Source organism: Podarcis raffonei, chromosome 15 (assembly GCF_027172205.1).
Source record: "Podarcis raffonei isolate rPodRaf1 chromosome 15, rPodRaf1.pri, whole genome shotgun sequence".
Taxonomy (NCBI): domain Eukaryota; kingdom Metazoa; phylum Chordata; class Lepidosauria; order Squamata; family Lacertidae; genus Podarcis; species Podarcis raffonei.
In genome coordinates, this window is record NC_070616.1 from 34,743,428 (window position 1) to 34,769,896 (window position 26,469).

The 26,469-nt window shown below is 43.9% G+C and overlaps 2 protein-coding genes and 1 long non-coding RNA gene across 8 annotated transcripts in view; 1 reads left to right on the forward strand and 2 right to left on the reverse strand.

The window, feature by feature from the left end:
* GCK (glucokinase) overlaps nt 1-7,620 on the reverse strand; it is a 51,699-nt gene extending 44,079 nt beyond the window's left edge. The window contains exon 1 of one of the 4 annotated variants that reach the window (XM_053367839.1): nt 7,525-7,620. Coding sequence is in view for 2 of the 4 variants with exons in the window: in XM_053367841.1 (XP_053223816.1) it covers nt 3,502-3,546 (45 nt within the window). In the remaining 2 variants the exon portion in view is untranslated. Of the gene's footprint in view, nt 1-3,501; nt 4,658-7,524 lie in introns of those variants that run through there. The other 3 variants (XM_053367843.1, XM_053367840.1, XM_053367841.1) reach the window with 3 other exon arrangements.
* LOC128403177 (uncharacterized) lies at nt 5,490-7,454 on the reverse strand. The gene is made up of 2 exons (XR_008327888.1): nt 7,127-7,454; nt 5,490-6,119 (listed from the first exon to the last, which is right to left on the reverse strand). It is a non-coding gene; the product is annotated as an uncharacterized LOC128403177 (long non-coding RNA).
* Nucleotides 7,592-21,523, forward strand: YKT6 (YKT6 v-SNARE homolog). Of its 3 annotated transcripts, none has more exons than XM_053367846.1 (8): nt 7,592-7,691; nt 9,311-9,451; nt 11,193-11,275; nt 12,830-12,930; nt 14,695-14,799; nt 15,290-15,355; nt 17,231-17,332; nt 19,010-21,523. In XM_053367846.1, the coding sequence occupies exons 2-8, from the start codon at nt 9,348-9,350 to the stop codon at nt 19,043-19,045; spliced, it is 597 nt and encodes a 198-aa protein (XP_053223821.1). In that variant the 5' UTR covers nt 7,592-7,691; nt 9,311-9,347; the 3' UTR covers nt 19,046-21,523. The 3 variants fall into 3 exon arrangements, with proteins under 3 accessions (XP_053223821.1, XP_053223823.1, XP_053223822.1); XM_053367848.1 differs by lacking the exon at nt 7,592-7,691 and adding an exon at nt 7,831-7,931; XM_053367847.1 differs by lacking the exon at nt 7,592-7,691 and adding an exon at nt 8,126-8,232.
* The last annotated feature ends 4,946 nt before the right edge of the window (nt 21,524-26,469 follow it).

Consider the following 26,469-nt stretch of genomic DNA (forward strand, 5'->3'; position numbering starts at 1 on the left):
TAGCTAGCATGGTGCTCTGCAGATGGTGTTGGACCCCATCTCCCATCCTCCTTGGCAATGCTGGCAGGGGCTGATAGGATTTGGACCTAACATCTGGACCACAGAACATCGGCTACCTTAATCCAGTCCTTAAGCACACCACTTTCCTTTTGCATGCATGAGGAGGGAGATTCTTTGCTTGTGACTAGGGATGGGCAAATCTGTCAATTTCAGTTTTCATCTGTTTCTCGTTTCTCCAGTCTTCCATTCTCCACACTTCCACATCGGATTGTGATTTATTTATTTATTTATTTAAGTCTCATCCGCATTTTAGTGCAGTTTTAACACACACATTTTGTATGCAATTTTTCCTAATATACACATTTTCGCAAAATAATTTATCCAAATGTAATGCATTTTGTGTTTGTTATTTCCCCAAATATATGTGTTTTTCTACATGTATTATATTGGCACTGCAAAACTTGGAGGTGTGAATTTTGAAGGATGACCGTGTTTCAGAAAATTCATGTTAGGTAGGTTCACCTTTAATTTCTCCTCTATCCCTACTTATGATAGAGCCTTGCCTTGAAACTGGATCAGTCTCAAGCTGTTGCACAGAAGCAAAGTGAATGGGCTGCAGGACAGGCTAAACAGGTCTGACTCTGATGGAGACAGGCCAGGAATGCCGGGCCCAGTGCAAAAGGACCACCCCAAAGCTGCCTATCGGTGCTGCCTTATCCTAACCCCCTCTAGTGGCACAGGTCAGGGAATTGGGGTTGTGCAGCTGGGTTTCAATCAGATGTTCATTTACCTAGGAGTAAACCCTATTAGACTCAGCTGGCTCCTGCTTGTTATTGAAGATGCAGATATGTCTAAGACTGCAACGCTGGAACAGTTTTATTGATCTAGTAAGGATGGGGGAGGGGAGAATTTCAACTCGGTTTACATCTGAAGCCAGTTCTATCAAATTTGCACTTTTTGAAATTATATGAACTGGAACACAGACATCCTTTGAAATTTGCACTCATCTGAATTTTGTAATGCTGTTCTCCAGCCAAACAATACATATTAAAAAATGCATATATTAGGGCAAAGAGTGCATAAAAGTGAATGTATTATATCAGTGGAAGCAACACCAACAAAATTATTAAGAGAAATTGCTTGCAAAATGTGTACATTAGTCAAAACTGCTTCCAAAAACTGGAGAAAGCCATGAAAAACACTGAAGATTTTTCATGAAGTTTAACAAATAAATAAAGAGCTAATTACTGCAGGAATGTAGATAACTGAATTTTAAATTGGAAAATGAGAACCCAAAAGAACTGGAATTGACAGATCACCCTCCACCCCACCTGCTTGGAATTCAGATTCTTTTTAAAAGATTGATAGCCTGAGTTATTTAATCCTTCTTCTACCACAGGAGCATGAAAACTATTTTGGGGCAGGATCCTACAAACATCTAACTTAACTTTCCGTTGTGAATTAGTTCTTAGTGAAATGCCATGCCACAAACTCCTTCTCCATCCAACAATATTTATTAGAAATGCAACACAATGTTATTGTTGGAAAAAGGAACAGCATCAGACACACGGCTAGACTGCCTTAGGTCAGAATCCTGTGGACGCTTGCCTAGGAGCAAATCCCTTAAATCTTAAGGGGTCTTACATAGAAATGCAGAGGATTAGGATACCAGTGTACTGTTAGAAACACATGAGCTCAAGGATCCAGATGCTCTTGTTATCTTTTCTAACCACTTAAGAACTTTTCTGCTCCCCAGTAATATCCTGAGCCTGCTAAACAAAAGGTTTAGGCACATAGCTGTCTATATCAGGGGTGGGGGACCTTAGGCCATTCAGATATTGTTGGACTCCAACTCCCATCAGCCCCAGCCAGCATGGCTAATGGTCAAGGGTGGTGGGACTTGGGGTCCACAACGCATGCAGGGCCAGACATTCTGCATCCCTGATCTAAATCAGGGATGTAAGCAGACTCAGGGTTGCACTTGTCCGTCAGGCTCAGTTTTTCCACTTTTAGAATGGGCACATTACAGGACTGTTGGGAAGATGAAATAGGCTACATGTAATGAATCTTGCATGAGAAACACGCCCTAAAAATGACAAAGCCTTTAAGGTAGCTGGGCAGGTGTAGGGAACCTTTGGCCCTCCAGATGCCACTGAACTGCAGCTCCCATTATCGCTGGCCACTGGCCATGAGCTGATGGGAATTGCAGTTCAGCAACATCTGGATGGCCAAAAGCTTTCCCCACCTGTGATAGAGAGAGAGGAGGAGATCACGGTCACTTCCAGATCAGCTATTTAAGGAACATTAATCTTTCTTTGTTTGCAGGGATGTTAGATGATGGCATGTTGCACAATCATGCCACACTTTCCAGCACATTTCCCCTTCACTTTCCTTACAGAAAAACTATATAGACTTCATTCATTGCTTTGGAAGCACAAGGATACAAAATCCACTTTGATTGAGAAAGATGGATTTGCTGGTATGTGATTGGATCTCATACACAAAATAGTGATACTCTGGAGGCACCCTGTCTTTGAAATCAAGGGAAGCAGCTCTTACTTGCCGTTTTTCACCTTCCTGCCCTGGGAACTTTTGTTAGGGAGCAGCTGAACTGAGGAGGGGTGGCCGTTTGAGTCTGGAGATAAAAGCAAGAGAAGGTACTGTTGCCATCAGTTTGGGGGCTACTTTAGGGTGTTCTTAATTGACCTATTGGTAAGCTTGATGGTAGTTTACACTGATGTGTTTTAAATAAATCATTCTTTGTTGACCTCTTAGTGTTACGGTGCAGCGATAGCTAAGGTTTTGATTATGCATGTCGGTTACTGACCTATTGTGTTTATTGCTTTCTGCAAACTGCTCTAGGCTTGCAAGTGTGCCTATGGAAAACATTTAAATTGACTTTAGCTGCAAAACCCAGAAATGGAGGCTCTCAAAATCAGGTTAATTCCCCTTGGAACATTGGCCTGTACACTTTTAAGCTTCAGCAAAATTAGCAATCGGGTGAAGGAGAAAGGTAAACGAGTCTCGGGGAGATAAGAGATCTGGAGTCTGAACTTTACATTTTAAAGGTGGCTTTCCTAGTTTGCTCCAGTGGAGCCCTCCATTGGTAGGGTTGCAAGGTTGCACTCCAGGGAATGTGTGTGGCTTTAAATTTCCCAAGGAAGAAAAAGAAGCAACCACAGCTTCACCCACCTGTTTCCTTTGTGGTCCCATAATCTACCCTCTTCCCCGCCTGCAGGATCCTCTTGGGGATCTTGCCTGCTGCCACAAATGAAGAAGGGGTGCTTGCTGGGCAGCAACACCAGGGGAGCAACAAATCGCAGAAGACAATTGCACCAGTGAATTTCTGCTCCATGTGCATTTTCTGGGTTGTGGCTTTATGACCACCAGCATGGGGAACCATCACATAGATACTACGTTCTGCAGGGCAGCCAAACCTATGCAGGATTCACATCCACCCAAGGAGATTCCCCCAAACTAGAAGACAAATGTAAAAGTTACCTTCCCCTTCTTGGAGCTGTCCATCCTAGTTCTGTGATCCAGCATTGGGGCAGCTGTCAGCACCAGCTGCTCTCCGACCAGTCCCCAACAAAGTCCAAAGTTGCCCAATGCCCAGTTTGCCTCCCCTCCTCCTTTCTTGCTGGGACAACTTAGCAGAAAGGGCAGTTCTTCCTGTTGAGAATATTCCACTTTCTTAGCTTGTTTATTTCATGTATAAGGTTGCTTCCTCTCCCTTTGAAGTTGCTCGGCACGTGACAAAACTTCCTCTTCCGCTTTACCTTTGGTGTCTGGATTTCTCCCTGCCCGAAATGGGGTGTTCCTGGCCTTGGACTTGTTTTATGCTTCACTTGGTAGTATATCGAGAAGGAACATCCATCCTGTGCGGATCCGTTTTGCCAACCTGCATCTTGTCAAAGGCAAAGCAATGAGGCCCGTTCCAGTAACAAGAGTTTTCCCTTCCGCCCAGGTAACAGCGCATGGGGGCGTTGCGCAGATCGCGTTGCCTCTCGCCGACTTCCTCTCAATTCAGCTCCTCTTCTGAACTCAACATCCAGTTTATTTACTTTTTCAGCCGGTGACGTTCTCCCTTTTTCTTTTTTCCCAGCGTCCACACAGGCTGCTTCCTGGGGTCTCAAGGCTAACCCTGCATTGCCATGGTGACTGGTGGTGAAAATCCTGTTGCACTACCACCTCACCAGAGCCCCTCCTGTCCATGCCATTAAAGCTGTCATGCGGAATACTGCTACCATGGGAATAGGGCTTAATTCGAATGGGCATAACAGCCACATTATCACTTCGCAGCTGCTACAGCAACCACTCCACTGGAGGGCTTAGCAACCTGTTCTGCTCCCATAGTGATGATGGTTCACAGCAACCCATTTCCAAGGAATGAAAGGCTGGTTTTAAAAAAAAAAAGAAAAAGGGAGAAGTGGGGGGGGGGGGTTTAGGTGCTTCCATATCCAGCCTGGAGAAACCAATGAGAAGTGGGTGTGTCAGAGGATAGAGTGTCTCCTTCTCCCAAGGTGAAACCATTTCCAGCATCCCAACCATCACTTTGATTCTGAATATTTACCATGGGAGTGAACAACCTGAGCAAGGGATTCATCGCTGTCACACTGGTACTTGTTAGTAGGCATCAAAACAGACCGGTCGTGCTTTTAGTTTTAAGAGAGGAGGATTTCCTTGCCGAATATCTCATCCTCATTGGCCCACCTGGCCTGGAGAAGTAAGGAATAGTGATGGTCCCCACCTGGGTGTCTAGAGAAAGATGCTGTGATTCAGTCACAGGGACTCCTACAAGCCTGCACTCAAAGGTCTGTCCTCTAATGTCAGATCAATATGTACAATTTCATATTGATGACCTACACACAAAAAAGATGCTCTTTCATTGAGCTTCAGCCTCTTCCCCACCGAGTAAATGTCTTGTCCCACACTTATTGTAGGGGTTTACATTGTAAGGTTGCTTTCAACTACAGCGGCAAGAATGTTACTTGCCCAAAAATGGAAAGAAGTAGTAGTCCCAGGAAAATAAGAATGGATACAAAAACTTATGGAATATGCAGAAACGGTGAAACTTACCAGAAGAATAAGAAATCAAGATAACAAACTTTTTACAAAAGAATGGAAATGGTTTATTGAATATTTACAAATAAACTGTAAACAGATAAGAACATTAGCAGGATTATTTTGCAGTTTTATAAGAGTATATATTTGAAGCAGATGAATAAATGAGCAAATTAAGTTAATTTGGATATGCAGAAAATATTAAAAGTAAATTTAAGGACCCTCAGAAAGAGGGGGAAGGAAGTTAAGTTTTGAAGTGTTAAAATGATTGTTAGATTATTGAAATGCATAAAATTGAAAATAAATAAATAAAATAATAATAATAAATACATTTTAAGGTTGCCACCTTTGTTGTGGCAAAATAATGACTAGGGTGGGACAGGGATTTTTTTTATTTATCTGGTGGTGAAGTGACTTCAAAGCACAATCTATTGCAGCCTAACAGGATGGCCCCTCTGGAATTTGTCGCACACACATACAAATGAATGTGTGAATCGGTTTGTGCTTTGCTAGCTGAGCTTAAATACATAACCTTTACACATGCGTTTCGAGATGTTCCCTAACTTGGCAGAGAAAGAGAGAGAGGTGGAAATACAGGACAAACTTTATCAGTACCAGATGTAACATTTCACATTGAAACAGGGGACAATCCTGTATTATCCAGGATGAGTGGCAAGCCTTGAACTTTAGAAAGTGAAATGGAGAACGGATCCTGAGTGGTCCTCGTTAAAGCATTTCAGAAGGTGGGCGGCTGAAATTCTCAGCCCAGGCGGGAGAAAGCTAAGTCCGAATGGAAACAATGGAACATTATAGACATGCGTAGGAAATCATAGGCGAGGGGTGGAAAGGAGGCTGTCCGCCTTCCACTGCCACGTCATGCTAAGGAAATCTCCTTGCTGGAAGGAGCATCAGCTGAGCTCTGCCTCTGGAAGAGGATGCCGCTGATTGGCTGCAGGATGTGGGCAAATCTCTTCAGCTGGGTGGGGCAAACTCCTTGACAAGTCGATAAAAAAACCCCGCTTGCCTTATAATTCTGGTTGTGATTAGAATCTTTCCTAGGAGAGGCAAAGGTGGAATGGAAGAGTTTGTAAATCTTTGTAAATGAAACAGAGTTGCAACGGGCTACTTTTCCTTGCAGCAAGTTGAATTAACCATGCTGCCTACCCCCAGACTTTTTAAAAAAATATTTTAAATTGTGTTCTCGCTGTATGTGTTTGGTCCCTCATCATAGCCATGGAATATTGCTCTAGGGTTCTCAAATGGAAAAGGGGAAAAAGGTATTTTGGTCCAGGAGGAGTGGCATCAATGGAAATCGCCTAGGTCCACACAGCTGCCCCTATGAACCTCCTGAGCCAGACCAATTCAAGCAGTCAGCATCTGCCAAAGAATCATGGGAACTGTAGTTTCTTAAGGGTGCTTGTTAGGAGGCCCTTGTTCTCTTCACAGAGCCACATTTCTCAGAGTTCCCTAGGACGAGGGATTGATTGCTAAACCACTATTAAATGCAGCTCAGTTGCAAGTCCAAGTTTAATAGCTTTTTTTAAAAAAAACATTTTTAAAAATTCCTGCATTTTAGTGTTTGTGTGCGTTTACATTTAGAGAACACAGACAATATTTCTAGGCTCACCTACCTGGGACAAGCCTCATGGAATCCAGCAACGCTTACTTTTGAGTAGACATATATGGGAGTGCACTGTTCAGATTCAACACAAACAGCGAGTGGACGACGTTTAAAAGTCACAACCTCATTTTTAAAAAACCCTATGTAGTTTTCGCCCTACGTGTTTTGTTAAGTGGAGCACTGCAACAACGAAATAATAAAAAGTACACTGCTATGCCCTAACTCCACACAGGTAGAAAATCAACACGTAAATCAACACTACATTTCTACCAGCTGAATTTCTGCGTGCACAGCTGCCTTAAAAGCGAAAATGCCTCTGTCGTTGTCAAGCTTCTGTTGTATCTTTGTGAGGTGAATGCGGCTGTGAAGTGGGCATGGTTATTTAAAAACGCCGATTTCCTTTTTTTTTTTTTTTTTTTGCACCAGTTCCTATATATTTACCACCGATCTTGCCCCGCACATGGAGGATTGTGCCTGATTGCAAAAGCGAACCGGAAGCCTCACTCGTTGAACCATTGCGACTGCAGCCCCTTGAGTCAAAGCGAGTTCTGACGCACGCGCAATACGGCCAATGCGCTCCCGCGACGGTCCCCACAAAACTTATAACGTGTAGATTCGCACTGGGTCTACTAGCTTCCGAGTTCACTCTAGAGACCATCTTTTCCAGAGGGGAGAGTTCCCCAAGAGCTGCCAGGAAGTGCGTTGGAAACTGACTCTCCGCCTCGTCGACTTAACTTTCCGACGATTAAACAGAAAGGGAAAGGGGAAAGCCCCCCCGCTCCCCAAAACAACTCCATCTCCACGTCAACAGACTAGTGTCACTCTTATAATATTCCTACCTCTATGGCGACTCGCCGGCACTTCCGCTCCGGGCTCCACATCCGGGTTGTCTAAAGCTTCCGCTTCGTTCATTCGCCTCCGAGCCGCTCGGGGAGCCTTGAGAGGCGAGACGTGACGTGGGAGGGGGCGCCGCCCGGAGCAGAATCGGAGCTCCCCGTGCCGTGAGGTGAGCGAGGCGTGCGCTTGGCCGTTTACCTGTCGACGTCGTCGGCTGAGGGAGGGAGGGAGGTGGCCGGCAGGGGACCTCGCAGGGCCCAGGCGGGGGGGGGGGCGAGAGGGCCCTCCCGCCCATCGCTACTCCTCCCCCGGCCGTGTGCTCGGCGCTGTACGAAAAGCTGAGGCGACAGACCTAAAGCTGGGCTCTCTCCCTCAGGGGCGCAGCGAGGCGCTTTATCCTGCCTCACAGGTGACGCCCCTCCGCTTTACCCCGCTTGCTCCCCCAGAGGCTCTTAAAGGGCCTCGGGCGGAGAAAGGGCCTTTCTCGTCACCTGAGGCCTTCGATTGGAGGCTGAACCGGGGGTGGGGGTGGGAGGCCTCTGCAGCGCATGCGCCCTGCCACTAGGCTTTAGTCCAGTGGTGGGGGCTCTTGAGGCTCTCCAGATGTTGCTTGGGGAGGGGTTATTGCTGGTGGGACAGAGAGAGCTGGAGGTACGCACGGGTTCTCCACCCTTGCTGTGGGGCCTATCTGATTTGCCCTTCTAGTCCAGGTATCTTTTCATGCCCAGGAATAATAATAATAATATTTATTTATTTATACATACATACATACCCCGCCCACCTGGCTGCATTTGCCCAACCACTGCCCACTTCTAATCCAAATATGCGTTCATCTCTGACCACATGTTTCCATGGTGGTTGTGTTCTTGTTGCACCTTGGATCAGACAGCGACCCACTAGTGGGTCCTGACACCCAACCCACCACTTGAATCCCAGGGCTCTAGTCCGTCATTTTCTGCCGGCAGTGACTGTCCATTGTCTGTGACCAAATAGTCTTTTCTCTTTCCGTCTTGCTTTCAGAGGAGGGTAGCTGTCCTAAGCATAGAAGTGAGGCCCACTTGGTTCCGTGAGTCTTGTGCTTCAGTAAGATTGCAGCCATACTGCGAAACAGCAAGGAATCTTGGTACCTTGGTACCATTTGAAAATTGATTGCTTTACTATGTTGGGACATCTTTTCAGGCTGGTGAGCCAGATCATTATCGCCCCATCTCCCGGTAGGCCATATTTGATGAGTGGATCAGTCTTCCCACTTGTCAGTCACCGGGTGTCATTGTGATGTCATGGGATGCAGTGCTTTGAAATCCCAATTGTTGGAACTTCAAAGTGCAGTGCAGCACTGTTTGGAAGCGCTTTTGCTTTCAGACAGTCCCAGCACTCCTGTTTGAGCCTCTAGTTGACTTGCAGCTTATGTTTTCAAATGTTCAGCAACATTTGGTGGTCCACAGGTTTCCCTTCCCCTGATTGAAACCTTGGTCTTTGAGCATCTCTGAAATAATGAGTGAGTGCTTGTAGTTTTTCATATGTTTATCTGTGATGAATGTTTTTTCAGACTAGTGATGTAATTGTATATCATGCCTTCCTCAGTAAGTGTGTATAGAGTTGCTGTGTGAACTTTTAGTCTTTCTCTGCTCCATTTCCCAGTGTGTAAATGAAATAGGTTTGGAGCCTATAGAAATCTAGTCTGGAGCGCACGTTGATATCCATTCCTCATAGTATTGTAGCTTACTGCTGCTGTTTTCTCTTTATCCTACCTTATTTTTGTGCTTTTCTTTTTCTTCCTTTGCTCAGGTTGTTGAGAATCAAAGAGGCTTAAGTAAATAAAAGGATGAAGCTTTACAGTTTAAGTGTCCTTTACAAAGGAGATCCCAAAGTGCATTTACTGAAAGCTGCCTATGATGTGTCATCATTTAGCTTTTTCCAGAGATCCAGGTATGTTTCCAGTGCCTCAGAATGACTACTGGGGTACTTTCCTCTGATGCTCTTTTCTGTCCTCTTCAAGGACTTGAATTTGTACTGTAGTGTCCCCTTTGGCTTTGTTGAATGGAATTCAGGATAGAGAAGCCATTCTGGTTTGAGAGTTGGCAAAAAATATATGTATTTTTTGTTATCTCAACAAAGCTTCTGATAAGTCTAAGCACCTATGATCTTATTTAGAAGAATGTTACTTCTCATTAAGAATTTTACTATTTGTTAAAAAGGTTTGATACTTGTGCCAATCTGAACAGATGTGCTTTGCTTTCAAAATGCTGCCCATTTCACTTGCAAGTCTAACATCAACAGCTTTGAGTGTGCTCACCTAACCTGTTCAGATTTTCCATTAATGGAGTTTATTGATGTTAAGTGTAGGCCTGGGTGATGTATCAGTTGCCCAGGATCAGTATGATGGCTAGATTGCAATGGCATCTTCACCGGACAGTATATCGTGGGTGAAATCACCGCTGCTCCTGAGTCCCGTTGGCACCAGTTCATAGAAGGGCTCATGAGCCGTGGCAATTTCACCCATGATATCCCTCTAGATGAAACCGCCATCGCCTCTGGCCCTCATACCGCGTGAGTCAGAGGTGGTACGGTCTTGATCAGCTGAGAAGTGGGCAGTTTAAGGAAACCCACTTTTCAGCTGATGTGTCATCATTTAGCTTTTTCCAGAGATCCAGGTATGTTTCCAGTGCCTCAGCCAGTGGAGGCAGAGTGGGAGAAAGAGGGAGCTCAGCCGCCTGAGTGAAGTAGGCAGCAGCATCAAGCAGCCCCCACTCCATCAGGCACTGGGTTGGCTTGCACCCCTAATCCTTGCAGAATGGTGTTGAGGCTGCCTGAGGCTGCCGCCGGGCCCAGCGCTCAGCATCAGGAGGCCCCTCTCCCCAAGGCGCTGGGGTGGATTGCACCCTGCACCTTGCAAAGCTGGGCAAGGCTGCCTGATGCTGCTGCCAAGCACTGGGGGGCAGAGAGAGTCCCTCCACTCCCAGTGCTGGGCGGCAGCAACAAGCAGCCCTGGCTTGGCCAGGTTTCAGCATCGCCATGTATCACCAGATCACAATGTTTGGCTGGTGATACATCGCAATTTTGAAAAGCTGACATTGCCCAGCCCTAGTTAAATGTATGTACCCTGGTAAATATCATACCGTTAATCTTACAGTGCTTAGAATTCGGCTCTTGAATATTATAGCCATTGCAGTAAAGCTGTATTTTTAATCAGAATTACGTGGAACATGAAATGAGAACTGCTGCAGCAACTCAGAATCCATCTTGTCTCGGCTCATGTATTTCTTTGAGCAAGCTTTTAGTTTTACTACATGGTTTAAGCAGTAGTTATACATATGGCTCATAGGCAGAGGCTGGGACCAAAATAGTTGACAGCAATGCTTTAGTTGAATGGATACATGTATCTATTGACACTTGCAGTTTTGATGGATTGTAGACTTGGAGGCTGCTTTTGAAAGACTAATGAAACCTTGCACTTTTAGAGTCTGTTTGGAGAATGACGATTTTAAATAGTAGTTTTTTCCTGTGGTTATTTTCCTATTAACAGATGTGTTGCAGTGAGTTTATTTGCATTGTAGCTGCTAGTAAAGTTACATTCCTCTGTGGGATATATATGGCTCTTAAGTAATCCATTTGGTAATCTTGGGCAGCTTTGCTGACTAATACTGAGGCATGCCTCTTTTGTTTTCAGTGTTCAGGAATTTATGACCTTCACAAGTCAGCTGATAGTAGAGCGTTCAGAACCTGGCACCAGAGCTTCTGTGAAGGAGCAAGGTAAGAGTTTACAGAGGTCTGGGTTGTACTAAGACAGCCTTCCCCAACCTGGTATTCTCCAGATATTTTGGACTACGTCTCCCATCATGTTGGGATTTGGTGCCATTTACAACTCACAGCATGACTGTGCTGGCTGAGAATTGTAGTCCAGAATTTGATCAACTGCTGTTTTGTATCTTTTCTTTTTCTTACTCTCTTTTTGTCCAGCCCTATTTAAGGATATTAACTTTTGTTGCATGGTAATCATTACAGTACTTTGTTTCTATACATCTAAATATACATACATACATTTACATATATGTATCGATAATTTATCAATATCCTGTTATGAAATAGTGAAAAAGTCTATGTCAGTTACTGTTTCTTATAATTTTCGTTCATTACTTTTTTCTCACGGTTTGAAAATTTTATTTAGAAAATGGAGGCAGGAGGAATCTTGGAACCTAGAAGGGCAAACCATCTCTCATTGGTCTGCATTCCTTTGCCTCTATTTCCCCTGGTTCATGGAAAATGCATTTTTGGCACAGCACTAGATACTCCAGTGTGTGGCAGCTGTGAAGAAGGCAAATTCCATGTTGGGGATTATTGGAAGGGAGTTGAAAATAAAATTATGAATAAATACCATTATGCAAATCAATGGTGTGACCGCACTTGGAATATTGCATGTCGTTCTGGATGCCACACCTCAAAAAACATATTGTAGGGTTGGGAACGGCAACCAGAGTGATCATGGGGCTGAAGGATCATGAGTTTTTTGTTTAGAAAAAAGCATGCAGTGTTTATGAAATTTTGCATTGCGTGGAGGAAGCGGACAGAGAAATGTTTTTCTCCTCTCATACTATTAGAACCTGGAGCCACCCAATGAAGCCAAATGTTGGAAGGAAAAGACAAAAGGAAGCACATAATTAAAACTATGAAAGCATTGGCTACCAAGTTGGATGACTTTTAAAGGGTTTAGACAAAATTATGGAGGATAAGTCTGTCAATGGCTGCTACTCATGATGGCTGTATAATATGTGGTGGAGACAGAATGCCTCTGAATTCCAATTGCTGGCATTCATAAGTGGGTAGAGTGCGGCTGGACTCATGTCCCTCTTGCGGACTTCCTGTAGATATCTGGCCATTGTGCGAACAGAGCACTTGACTGGGTAGACCTTTGATCTGCTCTCAACGATTTGGATTATCCCTTTCTCAAAAACTGAATTATTCCTTTCTCAAGCTTTATTCACAGTGCTACAGATGGGGGTTCTACATTCTCTGTGCTATGAAGGATTTTTTTCCTTGTGCTGTTCACTATTCAGTGCTACCCAAACACAATTCTACCTTGTGCTTGGAAGCTGCCTCAGTCCTGCAGTGGGGGAATTCCATTCATTCTTTCAAAGTGAATCTTGACTAAAGAGTTGGGAGTTGATAAGTTCAACATGTGCATGCCTAAATAAAGTGCATGCTAAAACAGAGGTGTCCCCAAATAAACTTGTTATCTATCTAGTATTCAGACACTAAGCAACTTTATTGGGATGAAACATGAGTTGTTCATCTTTCTCTTCACTTCAGAGTATCTCTGCCATGTTTATGTGCGGAATGACGGATTGGCTGGAGTGCTGATTGCAGACAATGAGTATCCATCCCGGGTGTGTTTCACCTTGTTGGATAAGGTAAGTACCAGGTTCAACCAAGATAATAATAATAAATTTTATTTATACCCCGCCCTCCCCAGCCAAGACTGGGCTCAGGGCGGCTAACAACCAATAATAAAAACAAGTTGATTGAAATAAAACTTAAAAACAAGATTCAAATACAACATTAAAACATTAAAATGCAACCTCATCACAGGAGGAGAAAGGAAAAAAGAAAGAGAGAGGAGGGAATCAAATTGATTCCAAGCCAAAGGCCAGGCGGAACAACTCTGTCTTACAGGCCCTGCGGAAAGAAATCAGATCCCGCAGGGTCTCATGAGCGTTCCACCAGGCCAGAGCCAGTGTTGAAAAGGCCCTGGCTCTGGTTGAGGCTAATCTAATTTCCTTAGGGCCCGGGATCTCTAGGGTGTTGCTATTTATGGACCTTAAGGTCCTCTGTGGGGCATACCGGGAGATGACCTATGATTCTGCAGCTGAGCTGCAAGAGAGCATAGTATAGAAGTTTTGAAGCTGGACTATGGGCCTTTCCTGTGGTGGCACTTTGGAATGGCCTACCCCCATCCCAAAATAAGGTATGAGCTAAGGCTCTTAAAGTTTCAGCACATGCTAAAGCCTTCTTTATTTACCTTGGGCTTTACTGGTCCTTAATGCCTTCTATTATGAGAGTTAATTTTATTTGGACTACTGATTGGATTTTAATGTGATGGTGTCCTGTAGTTGTAGTGCAAAATTTTATACCACATTTTCTATGCTGTTGTACGTTACCTGGCAATGCATAATACTCTGCATATAAATATTGCTTGGCTCCATTAAAAGGTAAAACATTAGTTCAATTGGGGCATCACACCAAAGCATGGTTTTCTCTAACCATAGTTTAGAACTCCAGCTTAGGATTTAGACCAGGCTTAGGCAAACTCGGCCCTCCAGATGTTTTGGGACTACAGCTGCCATCATCCCTGACCACTGGTCCTGTTAGCTAGGGATGATGGGAGTTGTAGTCCTAAAACATCTGGAGGGCCGAGTTTGCCTATGCCTGGTTTAGGCAAAATGACCACCCCCACTCCTCACTGCCCTCTCCCTTCCCCAATTCAGCTGAAAACTTTCAGCCCTTCCCTTCCCAAGGTTTGAGCTTCAAATACACAACAGAAAAATCTGTTTAGATATTCTTGTCTTCTTTTTTTCCATTTAGGCTTCATAAGTTAACTCCAATCTCCATGGTGCAGCAGCTTTTGGAGGCAGAGGGATGGCCATATATCTATGGTTTGTTTATTGGAAAATATACCTAGCCAATTACAAACCATGGTTGGTCAGACCAGACATAAAACTATACCTTAGCTTCTTTTCGTGATTGGTGTGATACCTGAATAGGGGATTGGCTCTGGGGCCATTTGATGTTCAACTATTTTGCTTGTTTAAGGTAAATCATTTGCTTTCTTCCCAGGCAGTTTGAGCCTGGTAAATACAAGGAAAGAGACCTGTTTAGTTTCAAAGATAGGACTACCTTGGATACACTTAGATTGTCCTCCTTGTTAAGGGCATAAAATTGGAGACTGGTTTTGATTTGTTACTGACCATGAACTTATTCTGGATCTTGGAACTACTTTGAGTATTTATTAACATTTCTTATTGAGGAAGGTGTGTGTTCCGGTAGAGAACACAGAAACTGGATGTCACTTGTCTGCAATTGGCAATTATGGTACTGGGGAACTTTGAGAATCTTGGTCTAGGTTGCTCTCATGAGTGAGAGGGCAGTTGAATTCTTATTGTCAGTTTGTATTGTAGGTGCTGGATGAATTTTCCAGGCAAGTTAATAGGATAGACTGGCCTTCTGGAACCCCGGCAACAATAAACTACACAGCTTTGGATGGTTACCTTAGTAAATACCAGGTATGACAGAACTGGGCTAGACATTTAAAGCAAAGAAGCTTTAATGTTGTCTGGTACATGATTTTAACTTGCCTTTCAATGTGTATTTGTTTTAGTACTATTCTGTTTGTGTGTGTGTGTGTGTGTGTGTGTGTGTGTGTGTGTTTAGGGGGGGAAAGCATGTCTTAATTGATCACATGTATTGCATGCTAGCAGCCATAGTCCTAATTGCATGACCTAATCTAGTTTTTACTATGTTTTATGAGAAGAGGCTGCTCTCTGGGAAGAGTACAGAGAACTTTTAATATTTCTAGCAGAGGGAAGAAATACTGTTTTATCAAAATCTTCAGTGCCAAAATGTTGAAGTTTTTTATTTGGGTCATATATGTAGCTTGGCACAGTTGGAAGAATCTACTTTCTGATTATTCTGTTAAGGAATTAATGTCCTAATGATGATCTCCAGTTTCTCAACTTTGGCCTCCTATAATAATGTGATGTGTTCCTCTTTAAGAATCCTCGTGATGCAGACGCAATGACAAAAGTGCAAGCCGAGCTGGATGAGACCAAAGTCATTCTGGTAAGGGGCAACTCTTATAGAAATCTTGTAGAATTGGCACATGTTGTGTTAATCCAAGTCTTCTCAACCTGGTGCTTCCCTGCTGGTTGGCCCTGCTGGCTGGAGCTGATGGAAGTTGTAGTCCAATGTCTTGATGACTTTCTCATGACCGCTTAGAAAATGAAGGACAATACAGAATTTGCTGTACCTTGGTCCCCAGAGCATCAGAGACTACAACAGCATTATTAGGATATGTTGTCCCACAAAGCTGTGAAAGCTATACAAACAAACCCTTAGTTTTCCCCTTTCTTCTTTGAAGGATGCTCTCTTCAGCATTAGTACAGTGTGTGAGCTACTGCACCAGTCTTTTAATCGGGCACTTGTGATTCTGTAAGCTGGTTGAGGAGCCCTGAGCTAAGCTGAGAACAGTGATGCAGTCAGATGGAACTAGGTCATGACTACTACTTTAGCTAGGAACACCCTTTGCTGCTGTTTATGATGTCATTAGTATCTGAATCAATCTCTTATAATGAGCCTAGTGTTTCTTGTGTGGCAGAACAGAATTGTCTTGACTGTCCTGTTTTGCAATCATGCTTTAGTTGCTACCTCCCCCACAATTTAGGGATGTTCTGATTGTGGTGATGAGCAAATGCTTCAGTGTATGGCTGTTTGGAATCCTGATTCCTATTCCCATCTCAAGCAATGTGCCAGAGGCTGGGAGTTAAACTGAGCTTCTAAGATCTCTACAGAATATTAAAGCAGCTAAGAAGGGAACTATTTAACATATATTAAATCTTAAAGCAGTTTTGCTTTCTCAGCTGCACTTAGGGAGCAGAGAATTACTTCTCTGGGTTAAGTGCTGAAACTTTGAGATGTTGTTTATTTGCAGATCTCTGTAAAAACTTACCAAGCCTAGATAATGATTATGGGCAACTTAAGCCTAAATATTAATGTTCATTAAGTCTTAAGCATCTGAAAACAGAGTCATCTGCTTAAGTGTTGGACAAATTAAAATATAAGTATTGTTCCTGCTACACTTTTTGAACACAGTTGGCTTCCCCACTCTTCTGAGAACATGCTTAAGTAGTTGAATAGATAGCCTCTATTTCTTCAGTCAATTAGGAAAAAAACCCTCTTGAACAGTGAGGCAGAATTTCCTTTACATTTTACAAGTAAGTTGTTAGAATTAGAGTCTGAAGGTGACAATGAAAATACAAAACAAAAAACCACGAACCCAAGAATAAAACATACACCACACTAAAACAATAGATTGCTAACCCAGTTGCAATAAAAAAGCAGCAACTGGAGTGAGCTCTAAGGTTGAGGGAGGTTTGCTGAAAGCAAGCAGTGAGGTCAGCATGTGTGCCTCTCTGAGCAGAGAATACTGAGGAGCAGGGGCCACCACTAAAAGCTCCATGTCATCAAGCCCTGCTGATAGAAAAAGAAGGGGACACAAAGCAGATTCTTGCCCCAAACATAAAGAAAGAAGACGGGGCAAAAGCTTTTATTTATATGTATAAGCAGGCATGCACCTTTAAGAATAGTTTGGATTTAGAATTTACACACCTTTTGGCAGGGGCCAAGGTGAGAGAGGAAGGGACGAATAAATGCTTGTAGCGGTGGCAGCAATGGAGTGTTAGTCTGTGTGAGAGCCAGATGTGTGCAGAGTCCAAGAACCTTGCCTTAAAAACCAATAATACTTTATAAGCACCTTCCAAGCCAGAAAGCAGATTTTCATTTTATTACTATTTTATAATACGAAGGGGTGGGGAGCTCTGTGACCGTGGCTCTGCCGATTCTTAAACTTGCTCTCTGCTGCAGTTTGAGCAGCTGGGCTTGCAATAATTATTGGCCACAAGCAGCCTCCATCTTTCAGCTTTGTCTTTTCTCACTTAGCACAATACCATGGAGTCTTTGTTAGAAAGAGGAGAGAAGCTGGATGACTTGGTGTCCAAATCAGAAGTTCTTGGAACTCAGTCAAAAGCCTTCTACAAAACTGTAAGTATATTGTGGCCAGAGGCCCAACTATCTTGTCTCACTAACGTCTCCTCTGTCTTTCCAGCAGAGTCTTCATGGGTGGTGTGTTCTTAGAGCCGAGTGTTGTGAGACACCTACCATGTAATTCCTGGGGAGAATTGGCAGGGTGTGAAGTAATTCTCATATCTCTTGCTAGTCCTGGATCTGTGAAAAGCTCTTGTGGATTGTGATGTTTAGGACTCTAGCAACAGATTCTCTTGAGTAAAGTATAATTCTCCTTGCAGATCCACACAGCTGGATCATTGTAATAGGCTGCCATACACTTAGGAAGAGGGAGGTTTGGCTTCCATTCTCTATTGATAATAATTGGGCTTGCTCTTTCCTCTATCTTAAAAAAATAAAATGTGGCTTCAGATGTCTCTGCCTCCACAACGTGGTGATCAAATTCTGTTCAGAATTTCCTGCAACAATTTCATTTATTTCATAAAAATAATGACAACCACCCATATAAGTGGGGGAAAGGGAAAGAGTGGGCAGCAAATGAGTGTTTTTGTCTGAGAATCATGGCTTTCTTATATAGGTATTTGCATTGGAAATGGAACCTGGTCTATCATGAACAGTTAGATTATATTATCTGCCTAGCTGGAGATGAAATGGAAAGAGCCCTTAAATACAGGAAATTTAGGTGGAGGGTGGAACTAATAAGATTTTTCCTACTGAAAAAGTTTGCGAATTGCAAATGGAAACATGAAACAATAATCATCCTGACCTAAATGACAATTACTGCATGCCTCAGACATCTTGATATTGGTTCGGCCCACATTAGCACTTGGCTTGTAGCCAGTGCTAGTCCTATTCATAACAGACCCATTGAAATCAACAGACATAAGTTACTCATGTCAATTGATTTCAGTGGGTCTCCTTGGATTAGGACTAACATTGGATGCAGCCCTCTGGCCCCATTCTTATGTATCTTTTCCTTGGTACAGGTATTGTGAGGAGCCTACCCTGCAGCTCCTTCCCAGGCCAGCCTTTTCCCTCCTGGAACATCTCTCCTCCCCACTTCAGAGACAGGAGCTATCATGGTCCTTAGGGATTTCATTTCTCTCCAGAATTCCTTTCCTGGTTTCCGAGTGTTTGTACTTAGGAAATCAGGACAGATTAATAAACCAGCCACACTCCTCCCTTAATAATCTTACTGTCTGAGCTGAAGGAGACAGACTTAGATGAGGTTTTGGGAATCCCCATGCATGTGATTCTGGGGGGCCGCAATGTGGTGGTGGTGGTGGTCACTTTTTAAGCCCTAAACTGCTTGGGACCCAGGCATGTTATGGACCACTTCCTACCACATCGGGAGAAGCCCTCTTGACTCTCCCACCCTCAAGCGGGTGGAGACTGGGGAGGATGTTTTCTTGCTTGAGGCCTTCCAGATGTGCTCTTGCTTTCTTTGGATTATAATTGTTGAGGTTTGTTTTGTTTTTTTGCTATTTTTATTATATATGAACCTCTCTGGACATTTTTTTAAAAAACTGAAGGGTAGAATATAATAAATATTCTTGACAGATAAAATGGATAACTAAGCTGATACTGACACGAGGAGATTCTGTACAAGGAGGCTTCTGAGGATTTGACTTGCTAAAACCTTTTAAGTGGGAATCTCTCAATGTGTGTGTCCTTTTTTTAAAACCATCTCTTAAGGCCCGCAAGCAGAACTCGTGCTGTGAGGTCATGTGACCCCGTCGGCTGGAACCTGCCACCTGCTCTGGACTTCATTCACATTCAGGGCTCCAGGACACAGCAGTGAAAAGATGCACTCCTACGACTTCCCATGGCACTCCTTGTTTCCGGATATAGCCACCTCAGCCAGGCTGGATGCACTGAAAAAGGATATGATGTTGTGGTTCATGAATTTAAAACAATCTTTTTTTTCTCCTCTTGAAAAAAGGCATCTTGGGCCTCAAGATGCTTGTACTATGAGGCTGAGGATAGACACGGACTTTTTTCCATTGGTACCAAATGGGCTCCCTGCTCTAGCAGTCTGGTGGATAGCTGCCGTGTGGGGCTCTCTGCCCTGCTTCTTTCTGAAACCTGCAAGCAGATGTGGACTCACTCTGTATCTGTTGCTGTATGTTTACGTAACACTAAGAAAACAGCCTGACCACCTGACGGTTGCAAGCCGGGACCAAGACTTGGCTTGTCAGTCTCAACGCTGCATCTAGTGGTGACGATGAGTTTCTCAGTGTGCTAAAATGTCCCGCGGTAGTTGTGGAAGCAAGGCAGGACTGCAGCCCGTTCAGCAGAGGAGCTCCAAGGGAATGAGCAAAGAAGTTCCCAGGGTGAGCTTGGGCTTGCGAATCTGCTTGGAATTATTTCCTTTTGCTCAACCTGGGAGAGTCTTTTGATCTTGTGACTACATTTGCCAAGGAGCTAAGCAGCAGCTCATTTTCGTACCCAACACTTAACTGCCACTTGTCAAACAAAAGTGTTCAAGGAGGCTTGTTGTGGCATCACAAACTGGAAATCTGTCTCGTCTCAGAGCTTATTTGGAGAGGGCTTATCCATGGCACTGGTCGGTTTTCTGGTCAGTGGCTTCTGTTGTTTTGCAATGCTTCTCCATATAATGTGTAAAAGCTGTTTTCACAGTCAGCAGCTCCCTTTCACTGGCAATGTGTTGTGTTATGGCTGCTGTTAGGCAGTGCCCCTGCCATGGTATTAAGCCAGCAGCCCTTGTTGATGGCATTGTGCCATTGCCCAGAAGTACCACCTGCTGCTTTGCACAAGGAGCTGTGCCAGAGTTCTGTAGTTTGACCTGTCCTATATTGGGTGTAAAGTGTTTTAGCCGCTGAAGTTGTGCGTCTTGGTGTCTTGTAATGTTCTTGGCTGGACCTACATCATCCCCACTGGAGAGTTTGTCCCTGCTGGCTAGTTTTGTTTAAATACCAGAAAACGTTGATAATAATCTCTTGTCTTTTCTATCAGTGGTGCCTGAGCTCTTAGGCCCATTCTGTCTTGGGAGGCAGGGATGCTATTCTACAATTGGAGTTCCACCCTGATCTTGCCTTTTCTGTACCTCAACTGTGGTGGGTGTGTCTGCACACAGGTGAGAAGCATCACTTTAAAAAAAAAAAAAAGCCTTAGAGAAGGAGCCGTGAGAATAGCAGCTTTGGTGTCAACAGGACGGAACTGCTACGTTGTGCTGTTGTACATCAGTGGGATCCTGGGAGGGTGTATATGTCTGGGACAGCGACAAACACCTATTTTCTGATCTAGGTCTTGTGGTAACTGAAGTGACATCACTACCATAACGCTTCCCTCTTTTCCGGAGAGGCATAAGGACGGTTATAGGGGTGGAGGTCTTCCCTGCTCCCATTACTGTGCAACAGGCTGTAGCAAAGGGGGCGAATGCCACTAGGGCAGAGCCGAGGCTTATCGACAAGGACCGTGAGCATGAGTGCAATTTGTGACTTGCAATCTGTTCACTTTTTTGTGCTTTTGTGACATATTTGACTGTGCCGCTTCCTCATGGGCAACAGCAACTTCAACTTTCAAACCCATTTTTGCAATGTATTTATTACTTGATAAGAAAGCCTACACCAAGCCCAGGGCAGGGGTGAAATGGGCCAAGTGAGAGACCCAGGGTTTTACTCAGCTTTTGTTATCATAGTTGACCTGTGTTGGCTTGATGGTGGATGTTTTGGGACAGTTTGGCTGCATTTACTTGCTCTTTGCAGCAGAGCCCCACGCACACCTTGGCCAATCACAAACTTGGATCGACATTCTTATGCAGACTGCGTTGGTAGAACCAGTGCAGCACCCCTCTTGGTGCCAGTGTATCACCAGCCTTAATTTCTTTTCTTTTCTTCCTTGGATCTCTGCTATCTGAGGGCTGTCTTTTCTGTAAAGCCCATTTTTTTGTTAATGGTCTTCTGGGCTTGATCTTAACGAGTTCTCTCCTAACAAGAGGCCGGATAGTGAGCCACAGTGATTTCCATTCCTCCTTGCTTTGGGAGAGAACAACTGTTCCCGTTTGTCATTTTTTAAAACTGAAAATTAACTTCAGAAACTGACCCCGAGAAGTAAAATGGCAAGGCTAATTTGTAAAGTGTTTTGCGACCTTAGGCTCATGTGCTCACACCTCTCTACCTGTCCTCTTTCTAATGTGGAAGCTTTTACTAAAGATTGTATTTTAATAAATATGGCCTAACTTCTGTATGTACTGGTTAATGGATTATACCTACATGGATAAAGTTATCACTTGATGGTTCAAAAATGGCTTGTCTCATATCATCCATGCAAGAATGAATGATGGTCCTCAAACTGTTGAATTGCTCGTGCGGAACCTGTAGCCTTCCTGATGGTGCTGGACTACAACTTCCATCATCCCAGACAAATTGGCCCTATTGGCCAAGGCTGTTAAGAGTGGGAGTCCCACATGGGGTGAGCCACAGGCTCCCATCCCTGGCTCCGGAATTATATGCAGGAACCAGATACAGCATCAAAGTGAGCTTCCATGCAGTTATGAGCGCCATCACTATATGGTAGGGTGTCAATGCCTGATATTACAGATTTACCCCATTCTTGCCAGATCCTCCTGGGCCTTCCTGTGTGACTAGCTGATTGGTTTAGATTTGCAGGGGGGTGTTCAGCTTCGGGCTATGTAGACCAATCCCTTGGAATACTTGAGAGTTGCATTTTCTTCAGGATACTGATCTATTTTTCTGTTCCCAGTGCTTGTTAATGGAGACAGCAGAAGTATAAGTTGTAGGAGCCTCCTGTCTCTGCCTTAGACTTGCACATTCATGCCAGTTATTACAGTTGGGCAAAGAAGTCTAAAAGGGCATTTCAGTTGTAAAACTAGAAAATAGGGGAGGAATACATCGAGCCCCAGTCCCTTGCTCTGAGATTAGTGTCATCATTCTGTTTGCACCTGTAATTTAACATTGTGTCATCGACAATTCTTAGGACAGATATTCCTATAACTTTAAAAAGAACATCCCAAGGAGAAACACAAAAGAGGGCAATATATTGGTCAGTAAAGGTGACATGGGGTGGGAATGTGCTTCAGATCATCTCTGTGGCATGGTAAGGGCAGTACATTCATTACATTAGAGCAGGTGCTTGCCCACAGGATCCCACCCTCATTCCTCCCCTTGCTGAAATGAGACTTGATAGAAGCGTTCTGGTGTAGCCAATGTAATATATTGCCATGTGTGCTTGGTTTGCTGTGGGGTTTCTCCAGTTCATCTCCAAAGGTGTCCAAGGGGCCCAAAAGTTTGGAGACTGCTACATTACATTGGAGACTGCTTTTAAATAGCCAGCTTCTCAGTCTGACTTAGTAATGGGGATTGCGCTACTACTGCCTTGGCACTAATGGTCCTTGCCCCTCCATCTCCAGAATTCAAGTGTTACTTGTACAATATGTGCGGTTTCTTTGAGAGGCGAGAAAGAATGTCTGAAGATTCTCTCTTCTCATGAAGGTGAAGGCACCTAGTTTTTCTGTGGAGCAGTTTCTTTCCATTGCTCCCAAGATTAATCCCGCTCCTGTGCCTCTCTACCTGGGTCTGTTCTCAAGGTACACAATGCAGTAACCAAGCAGGTCTGAGTCTGAACTGTACCTGGATGGGAGACCTCCTGGGAACATTATGTATGCTGCTTTGACTACATGGGAGGAAACATATTTATGTGCTACTACAAATGAACTGGATGCTCTAATCTTTCATGATTGTATCAGTCCTGTTCAGTGGGCTTTCTTTGTGCCAAACTCTGTTTCCAGGTGGTGTAAAGCTCAGGAACATGATAATGAGACAAAGTTGCACCAGTTGTTTTGTCCCTTTTTGTGGTTTTTTTTTTTATTTGCAGTTTCCCGAGACAAAAACAAAGTCGGAATCATTTTTACACTTACAAGGCTCAGAAAGAAAAGACAGTGAAATGGCAAGAAAAAGAAAGGGAGAGTTTTAAGTCAGAAAGAGGAAAAGATCCACCAGCATTCATGGGACAGACTAACAGCTCAGCTTTGCTTTTAGTTCTCATAGATATAGATATATATAGATTTTTTTTTTCTCTTTAAAGGTCATGCAAAAGAAAATACAACCCCCCTCCCCCAATCCAAAAATACCCCCAGCAACGCACTTAGTTCCATAGTAAACAAGGTGAACACCAAAGGGGAGGAGGCCCCGGTACATTAATGTTTTAATAATGAAACACCTGTTTCAACATGCGGCTTGTAATTTTTTTTTTCATATACATGGATGTAGAGACACTTCTCGTTTGTCTTCCACAGATACCGTACAAGCATTCTAGTACGTCCCCATATTTGAATTCTCGCTTTCCTTGCATGTTTAATCCAGTACCCACCTCCCTGTTTCCAACCCCTCCCCTGGAAAAGAAATGCAGAAATAAAGGTGCTCTGAGAGAAAGGCAAGTCAGCCAGAATGTGTTGGCTCTAAATGTTATCTCCTCCCTGGTTTATGCTGGATGTTCCTGTCTTGGAAGCACTATCTCCTCAGGTGGGTATGCAAAGGTGGGGGATGAAGATGAGCCACCACAAGCTTAGATTGCGAATATGAATTTGGAAGAGAAACACATTTTTGACCTAAACCCTAGTAGTCTGCATTCTGTTCTTAGCATCCCCTGCCCTGGGCAGAGAGGACACAACTGGGTTGGGGAGGGGAAGATGCAAGGGAACATCATCTCCTAAGCCTCATCTAGAAATAGGAGCATCATTTAACACTTCCTGCACTCTTGAGCTCCTCTGAACTCTTCTCTGGTGGGTAGGGTGGTGCAGTGCAAAGCCCAGTCCTGAGACGGCAGGAGTAAGAGATCTAAACCTCTTAATATAAAGTGCTTTCAATGCTGTGTCAGTGCTGGTGGGACAGCCTCCCCCACCCCCCACCGCTGCCCATTCCCTCTTCTCCCCCCCTCTCCCCCCCTTCAATTCTCCCACCCCTGCCCAGTCATTCTGTCTTGGTCCAGTTGCCCTTACATTCAATAGCCATGCGAAGTCCTGCATGAAGCGATGGGGATGGCCTTGTAGGAGGGCCTGGACAAAGGCCACACTCGAATGCCATAGAAGGTCTCGCCACCCAAGACAGAATCCACTGCATTTCTAAGTCGCTGAGGAGTTTTCCACTCCCTCCTACCCCTTAGCAATGGAATGAATCAATGATCCTTGCTTCACTACTTCATAATCATAGCAGAGATATCCTGGAAGACATCTAAGTCTATCAACTGTACAAGGCAACCTGGGCCCTCGATAGCAATACTATATAGGACTGTGTCTATTGATCTCAAGCAGCTTGTCAGATTTGGCCTAGTAGGTCCAGAGGGATCAAGAAACAAATGTGCAAAGACAGTTCATTACATAAAAGGTTTGCATGACCTTTGTCTAACCACTGAACCACAGCCTAGCCACAAGGCACTATGCTTTAAACACCTCCTTATTTCCAAGTGAAGATTATGGCTCCTTGCCCTTACAACTGAAGCTTGCAGCGCCTTATGTGCAGCTGTTTATTAGGCTCTGAATCCTGCACTCAAGGTGTTTTCTATCAGTATGTGCAAAATTGCAAAGGCCAGCAGGGGGACATTCCTGCCATCATGCTGTCCGAGATCTCTTTTGAGGACTTTTAAAAACAAGTTTGCTTATTTTGGAAAGCTCTGAGATGATTCTGCATTGCATGCACATCGCACGGTTCGTGCCTTCCACAGACGTTTACTTCCTTAAGAATGTCTGAAAACAGGCATGCAATAGGTGACATTCTCTTAAAGTGCATATCATTTTCTTTGCTGAGACAACTAGGTGTGCCATAGTTCGTTCTTTCCTTTTGGGGATGCAGATTACGTATGGACTGAACACAGCAATAGAATAGAGAATTAAGTTTTGTGCTAACGAGAGGTACTGACTCTACAACATTTAGATCAGTGAAACGTGCCAAGCATAGATATGAATAATAAGAAGGGAGGTGCTGGAGATTTAAACTGAGAGTGGTACCCTAGAGATTAAACAGAGTGGTATTTTGTGGCAGGAGGGCGGGGATGCTAAGCGTCATCCTCCCAGGTGATAGGCAGGTTTCATTGAACTTGGTACTTTCAACTTTTGTACACCACCCATGATCAGTCAGGTGCAGTAAGGTCATCAGAAAAGTTGGGATGCAAGCATAAAATAAGCACAGCTGAGCATTGTAGAAATGGCACAAATCCAACCCCTTGTAACATGCACATGGACTAGCAATAGGCTCTGACCCCCAAGTACTGTTTGCTAGAGGTGATTGCAAGCTTCACCACACAATCCTAGCTCTACTAGTGTTTTCTACAGAATTACAAACCTCAGCTTCCCTTTCCAGGGGCAAACAGTCTTCTACCATAGAAATGTTTGCATCTTATGCATTTTTTTCTGCAGTCTACAAAAAAACACTTATTTTCCTTATCCAATAGGCTCTAGTTCCAATAGCTCACTGCCAGCTGGGTAAAACACGGAATTCTTATTAAGCTCACAGCTACTTGCCAAGTAACTGAGGTGTGGAACTCAAGTTCCTCCTAAATGTAACCTGAAATTATATCTACAGTGCAGAGAAGCCAACGAGGTTTTGTATTCTAAAGGGTTTAAATGTCTCATCTTAGGCTCCTGTACCTTTTAACAGTCATGTAGAAGAGGCATGTGTACCTTGCATGACACACTACACCTGTTGAAAATCCCTTCATCTACACAACTGTGGAAAGACACCGAAACCCCATCTTCTTTTGCACGTGGCAACCCTATTTGATCTTCCTTCCCGCGGTGTGTGCAATTCAGCCAGCTTCAACACATGAGCCACTGTGACTCCAGATGTCATGAAGGGGGCTTCAACTTATGCAGAGCTCTGCATATTGCACTGGGCTCCAAGTGGAATGCACAGCAAAACCCTCTTGCAGACTCTGGCATGTTTATCCACAGAAATTGAAAGCACAGAGAAATGCATTCTACAACAAGTCATCTATATTCCATTATCTACCATCGCAAAGGACAGGTTCAAATTACACCAGCACGCTGTCAGGTGAATAAAACTGAGGAAGGGTAATTGGGCAAGAGCTGCGCTTAAGTGGCAGTTCATGTGGAATGAAAATATAGACCAGCCCAGGTTTCTCAATTTGTATGTCATGCATCAGTTTTCAGTACTCCATTC

Coding starts and splice junctions, on each gene's coding strand:
- YKT6 (XM_053367846.1), top strand. CDS start 9,348: ATGAAGCTTTACAGTTTAAGTGTCCTTTACAAAGGAGATCCCAAAGTG. Junction 12,931..14,694: donor GTTTCACCTTGTTGGATAAG/GTAAGTACCAGG, acceptor TTTGTATTGTAG/GTGCTGGATGAATTTTCCAG. Junction 14,800..15,289: donor GTTACCTTAGTAAATACCAG/GTATGACAGAAC, acceptor TTCCTCTTTAAG/AATCCTCGTGATGCAGACGC.